This window comes from Micromesistius poutassou, assembly GCF_964030765.1.
Source record: "Micromesistius poutassou genome assembly, chromosome: 13".
Lineage (NCBI taxonomy): Eukaryota > Metazoa > Chordata > Actinopteri > Gadiformes > Gadidae > Micromesistius > Micromesistius poutassou.
Genome location: NC_140283.1, coordinates 13,782,845 through 13,789,916, shown reverse-complemented (window position 1 = coordinate 13,789,916; position 7,072 = coordinate 13,782,845). Strand labels below are relative to the sequence as shown.

Genomic DNA, 7,072 nt, shown 5'->3' with positions numbered 1-7,072 from the left:
TGAGACGAGTGGTTAATGTACCAACCCTACCCGCAGCTCAGGTTGAGAGATACAGGCCTGAGAGATGCTGCACGCACACATACACACGCACATACACAAAAGTCACATAAAAACACAAAGAATGTTTTATGTCACGTGTAGGGACATTATAAAACTTAAAGCTTATTATTTAGCAACATATTTACAAAGCAGACGCTGCTTTAACAAAAGTACAATTATTAATTACAATTATCTTACATTTCTTTGTCTGGATAAGCAAATCTGTGAGTTTGGCATCATAAGTCCAAGTGCATTAGTTAATTATCCAATGACCTTGTGAATTTGATCTCCGCCTTACCGAATGCCTATTTCAATCCCAACTATTCAATGGTACCCTACTATTCCATCTTAAATAACAACACCCCAAATATGTTCATGGCATGGCCACTGAAAATGTTCTGCGTCCTGTCTGAATATTCTATCACAGGGTTGGGTTGGGCATGTGGTGTCGCTTGTGTAACGGACAACGTGGAATGATATTGCTCAATTGAATACTTGACACAACGGATCTTATCGGAACATGGCTATGTCAACGCATAGGCCTAACAGAGCTGATAGTGATGAGGACCGATACAAGATAAAACCGTGTTTGGGTTCAGATGCTTATACCCAAGGGCTCCTTGCTTTTTCCTTTTTTGTCAGTTTTATCTCTGTTCTATAATGGAATGTCTTGTGTGTTTGATCCCCCCCGCATGCGAAACTGTCCGTAACCTGAAACTGATAAAAATGTTTCTCGTTCATTCAGTCAACCAGGAACTGATTCATCTCTTTTGTGGGAGATATGGGCAACTACTTGATATTGCATTGCCTGCACATTGAGCCTCACAATTAGGCCTATTGTATGTTCTGAATAGATCTGATGCTTTGATATGCTCATCATAATAATCACATGCACATGTGCTTATTGTTGAGTATTTTACATTACAGAGGCATTATAAATTATGTAGCCTTCAGGCCTACTTTATACATTTTCTGGACTATTATATTGATATAAAACATATTTGATGCATTGAACTTGTATTTCTATTACTTTTTAAGTAAAAAAAAATGTTACAAATGTTATAAATGGTTGACCAAACCTCAAAGTGGTTGATCAAACCTCAAAGTTGATGCAAAAGACTCCCCTAATTGTTTGTGCCAACCGTGTCTCCACGTACAGCGTCACCTGTGTCATTATTTTTATGGAGTGGAGATGACGCGCCTCCCTGCGAACTTCTGGCTTGCCCATAAAGGATTGTCTCGCGGGCCACTGTGCTGCTCTCACTGTCTGTCGCGCCGAAGGTAAGGACAGACAACACACACAACTGGATGAAAATATATCACTAGTCGCATAGAAAATACAGAAAATACATCAAAGCCAAAGCAACGCACGGCGGCAAATAAATAGTAAAAAGAAAAAAAGAAAAAAAAGTATTCAAGGGCAAGCGGATGAGGTGTGGACCGAGGATAAACTGGTTGGCGGGCAGATAGTAGCTAAACAGCGCTAATTTCACTGTTGACATCACGCACTGACCGAAGGCTCGCGGCGGGGGAGAAACACAACAGTCACGCTCTCACTGCAAAGGAGTGCGCGAGGACCGCCAAATGTGAGCGACACGTACAGGTGCAGTGAAATCAAACTGGAGGCGCATTTAGGATGCAGAAGTCACCTGTGGAAGATGCAAACTTTCTCTCCAAATTCTTCTTCTGGTAAGACTCTACATTTTACAGTTGATTGAAGCCACGGACGGCATGTGGTCTATGGAACTTGAAGGACTTCGACGTCACTCTAGCTAGTTGAAATACTACTGCATGACGTCCCGCTTTGGTTCCCTCAAAAGTCTAAAACTGTCATTATGTCCCGTTGGAATGATGCTAGGCCTATCTTTAAATACATCACATCTGCTTGGCGGGCCAGTGCGTAATTGCCCTACAACATGCAACCTGTTTCAATAGTTTTTGATGAACTGAACATTACACGTATCGTTTACAGACCTTGGTTGACACAGTAAGACCCTGATAAACTGTTGAGAGGAAAAAAACGACAGTTTAATCGCAGAAGTTCTTTAAGGCTATGATGAAATAGGCTCATGTGTTTTTTCCTCATAGTTGGACATCACCACTCCTGAGGAAAGGCTTCCGGAAGAAGCTCGAGCTGACGGACGTCTTCAAGGCTCCGTCCTTTGATCTCGCGGATAATCTATCGGAGCGACTTGAGAGGTGTGTGTGTGTGTGTGTGTGTGTGTGTGTGTGTGTGTGTGTGTGTGTGTGTGTGTGTGTGTGTGTGTGTGTGTGTGTGTGTGTTTGTGATAAAGATTATAAAATCGTTAATTTCTTGACTACAGGGTCAAGAACGCTATAAGGTAACAACTGAATAACATTATTTTGGCAATATTTAAACCATTTTTTTGTCAATAGGCCTCAAGAAAAGTTGGCCTCTCTATGTGACACTAAGTGTCATCAACATGGATGATACTATATAGGCAGCAGTTTACATTACTATATAATGCAATTAAACATATTAATCAACCAAAGAAACGGTTGATCTGTTCTGATCACATACAAAGCCAGATATGACTCTTTTGAATGAGTTAACTGAGTTGGCTTTAACCATAGGAGACACATCCAAGAGTACAGGGTCATAAACATGGAGTTGTTTATTAAAAAGCCATGGTTAAAATATTTTGGCTAATAACAAATAATAGAACCAATGGAATCTAACAATTAAAATCAGAATGTTGCAGACCTTTATCTAATTGAATTAATTAGCTAGATCCCATTGGGATGTATTTGGGCAAGGAAACTTTTTGTAGGATTGTTGCATAAGAGGAACATGCGGTGTAGCTGACTCATTCTAACTGAAAATATGGGATGGCATTTGGACAAAGCCAGACATAAACTCCTACTGTGTGTGCCAAACAAACACCTGGGGATACAAATGCTGGACAGGGTTAGGTCCCCTCACACTCACGCTCTCTTGCTCCCTCCCTCTCTCTCTCTCTCTCGCTCTCTCTCTCTCTCTCTCTCTCTCTCTCTCTCTCTCTCTCTCTCTCTCTCTCTCTCTCTCTTGCTCTAACATGCTCTCTCTATCACTCTTTCTTGCTCTCTCACGCTCTCTCTCTAGCTCCTTTGCTCTTTCTTGCTCTCTATCTTGCTCTCTCGTTCTCTCTTGCTCCCTGCTCTCTCACTCTATCTCGCTCTCTCAAACTCTTTGAATTGCTCTGACTCTCTCGCTCTCTCTCGCACGCTCTCCCCCCTTCTTTGTATCGCTCTGTCTGTCCTTTTCTTCCTCTTTACGCTCCTGTCCTCTCTCGTTCCAAGTCTGTCCGTATATCTCGATTTCTTTTTCATCGTCTTCTTTGCTTTCTCCTCTGTCTCTTCTCTTCTTTCTCTTGTGTTTGCTCCCCTCCCCATTCGTTAAGACAGAGTAAATGTCACACTTTTGACTCATGTTTTGTTCTTCTGTTCAGCAGAGAAAGGAGAAGAACCCATAAGCCACCACCACTAGCTAAATGTCACCTGTGTTTCTGCTATGATTAGGCGCTGGCGGGCCCCCATACCCTTAGCGCGATGGGGGCCCATGTTTGTTGGTGCCAGGAAACAGGTCACAGTGCTGGGTGCCAACAGCCCTCTGAATAGATGCTGAATGTTGACCTTTCAAAGGGCCTTAATACCTCCAGGGTGATAAATTAGCGATGCTGTGTTTTATTTTTTTTTGATCAGGCAAACATTGAGGCCCTTCTGGGACCCTGAGCTGTAATGTTAAGCAAGATGGGCCCGATCACTTCCTGATTCATCTGTTGATCTATTGACCGTTCCAAGCCTGTGTTAAATTTTTTGGGATTTTTGTTAACATTCAAGCAATTAGGGTTATTCAATCTTTCTTTGCTTATCCTTGTTCTTCATTTAATTTGTTTAGTGCTTCACAATTTTGTCTCTTTCCTTGTGTTTGAGTGCCTTTCGTCTTCCTCTTCCCTCTCAGACCTGGTTCCAGGTCTTTGAGACCAGCCTAGTGCTAAGTGCTAAGTCCTAAGTGCTCATATTCATAATCTTATAACAGGCTCGTAATACCAGCTATAGAAATTCGGTATCCTGACCAGGTGGTTTTCCTTAATTGGTATTTAGGGTAACTATACAAATGACCCTATGAGCATTACCAGATAAAGAAGACCCCTGTCAGGCTGGTGTGTGTCCGTTATTGAGGGTCCTACTAATGGTCGCTCTCTAAGCTCACGATAAAGTCTCGTCCCCTCTGTGTGTTTGTGTGCAGAGAATGGGACCGAGAGGTGGTGACGGCCAAGAGCAAGCCCAGGATGATGCGGGCACTGGCGCGATGCTTCATCGGCCCCTTCATCTTCTATGGCATCCTCCTCTACCTCGGGGTGAGTATCAACTAACAGGAGGTCAAAGTGCCAACGGTTCACGTAGCACTTCCTGTGGTGTGGTGTGTATGGTCAATTTAGCCCTGGGTCAAGGGGTGGTCCTGTTTTTCGCCCGGCGTCAATGTACTAACTGCTAACCCCGACAATTTAAATATATAATTCGCACAGAAAATCCATGAAGTACATTAAGCAGGTTGGATCTGTTAGCATGTAGCACCAGGGCACCGCTAACTGTCCCACGGTAGCCTTTACGCAAGTATAGTACAGTAGAGGGTGGTTGCCACAGCAACAGGAATGCCCATTAGCACTGTTCAGAGAACAGTAAAACATTAGGGAGCTGTTCTCAGGATTGTAAGAGTGACATTTAGCAAGGCTGGAAATAAATACATCTTTGATTAATTCTGGACATAATCACATTTTGACTTTTGAATGTTCTTAAATATTCAAGGTTTCTCTTTTCTGTATTTTATTTGGTCTGTATTGATGTATACAGATATATATTAAGATGAGACATGATTTGTGAAATTATAATTTAAGTCCATGTAAAAAAGATTGGGCAAGTAATTTAAAGGTATATTATATTATGTAAGGTTAGTAATGCCAGCGTCGATGATTTAATGTTATGTAGATTTAGATGAAGAAAGTGGTGCTACTAAAATGTCACAAAATATGAACCATGTAATAATCAAAATCTAGAAAGAAGAGGAAGGACTGAAGGAAAAAATCTGCCTTCAAGAATGCTGTTATATATGTATATGCTTTTAAATGATAATATATCACTCAATGGCCAACTTCAGTAGGACATTGATTTAGAACCAATCTCTGTTCACGCTACACATGGGGCATGTTAGATGATGTCATTTGTTTACAGACTAAATACCTTATCTGGCTGGATCATAATGTGAAACAGGGAATTGGGCATGAGTTAGTCTGACGTCAAACTAACTCATGTGGGCTGTTTGACGTCCACATGACGTCAAACAGTTTGTCTTTTACTCGTCTCAATCTCTATCCCCTATTCCTTGTCAGCTCTCTCTCATTTGCCTTTACTTGTCACTTTATTTAATGCTTTCTATTTCCCTTGAACATCATTCATTATCACTGTTTAACTCCTCAGTGATTAGCATGTGTCAGGCTTGCATTCCCTACTATCGACTACCCCCCCCCCCCCCCACACACACACACACACACACACACACACACATAGTAAGAGCAGGTCTTCTGCTTTGATTCTCCAATGCTGAGGGGTCCTGTGTGTGTATGTGTGTGTGTGTGTGTGTGTGTGTGTGTGTGTGTTTGTGTTTTTGTTTATGTTTGTGTTTGTGTGTGTCTGTGTGTGTCTGTAGGGTAAGCACACGATGATTGTAGGGTAAGCACACAATTCAATGGGAATGCAACTCCAGTAAAAACATTCCATTTCGACTACTTCAACACACACACACACACACACACACATTTCTGTAAACTCACAATCATAAACACTCCTCTGCTACCTTCTCTGATGTCCCACAGGAGGCTTCCAAGACGGTGCAGCCGCAGCTCCTGGGCAGGATCATCGCCTCCTTTGACCCCTTCCACGCCCCAGAGCGGGCCCAGGGATACTACCTGGCACTGGGCCTCTGCCTTCTCTTCACAGCGCGCTTCCTCCTCCTGCAGCCCGCCATCTTCGGCCTGCATCACCTGGGCATGCAGATCCGCATCGCCCTCTTCAGCCTCATTTATAAGAAGGTTAAAAAAGAGAGAGAGGAGTCGTTAGCCGTTAGCTGCTAGCCACGAGCCGCTAGCCACTGTTCATCACTCTACGCAACTGAAATGATGAGTAGTGGCTAGTGGCTCGTGGCTAACAGCTACCCTCTTTTTTCTATCATTGCTGGCATAAAATAAGAAAATGACACTTTTTTAAAGAAGAATAGTGCAAAACAAATAACATATTTATATATACATCATATTAGATCGAAAACACTGTTACTATGTTTGCTAACAGCCATGGCAACCATGGAGCCATGGCACTACTTTTCACACGTGTGCGGCTTGTCCGGGCACTTTGCACCTGGATGTGAGCGGCGTGGCAGGGTTACGATCACTGCCCCTCAATACAGTCAGGGTTTCCATTCCTATACCAAGGCTTCACTCCATCTGTGTCTATAACCTGATCTCTGATCCCTTGCAGACTCTGAAGCTGTCCAGTCGTGTCCTGGATAAAATCAGCACAGGCCAGCTGGTTAGTCTGATGTCAGCCCATCTCAACAAGCTGGACGAGGTGAGACAATGTCTCAGTCACCTGGTGACCTGTAACCAGTCCTACCTGGTTACCTAGTGTCTCTTAGATTATATCTTTTACCTGATAGGTCAGCTGGTGCCTCTTACCTGGTATAGCTCAGCTACTACTTTCAGACAAATTTTTGGTCTATGAAACCAGTTCAAAATCTGAAAAAAGTCATGGTTCTATTGACCTGATATCTGTCACCTGATAGGTCCCCTGGTGTCCCTTACCTGATATCTGTCACCTGATAGGTCCCCTGGTGTCCCTTACCTGATATCTGTCACCCGATAGGTCCTCTGTTGTCCCCTACCTGATATCTGTCACCTGATAGGTCCCCTGTTGTCCCCTACCTGATATCTGTCACCTGATAGGTCCCCTGTTGTCCCCTACCTGATATCTGTCACCTGAT

At 43.1% G+C, this 7,072-nt stretch overlaps 1 protein-coding gene across 1 annotated transcript in view; it reads left to right on the top strand.

The window, feature by feature from the left end:
- Positions 1 to 1,675: 1,675 nt before the first annotated feature.
- The window catches only part of cftr (CF transmembrane conductance regulator), a gene marked incomplete at both ends in the record, with an annotated part of 29,598 nt that continues 24,201 nt past the window's right edge, over positions 1,676 to 7,072 (top strand). Inside the window, 5 exons of the mRNA XM_084476862.1 lie at positions 1,676 to 1,728; positions 2,128 to 2,238; positions 4,289 to 4,400; positions 5,913 to 6,128; positions 6,571 to 6,660. Coding sequence (XP_084332988.1) covers positions 1,676 to 1,728; positions 2,128 to 2,238; positions 4,289 to 4,400; positions 5,913 to 6,128; positions 6,571 to 6,660 — 582 coding nt within the window. The remainder of the gene's footprint in view (positions 1,729 to 2,127; positions 2,239 to 4,288; positions 4,401 to 5,912; positions 6,129 to 6,570; positions 6,661 to 7,072) is intronic.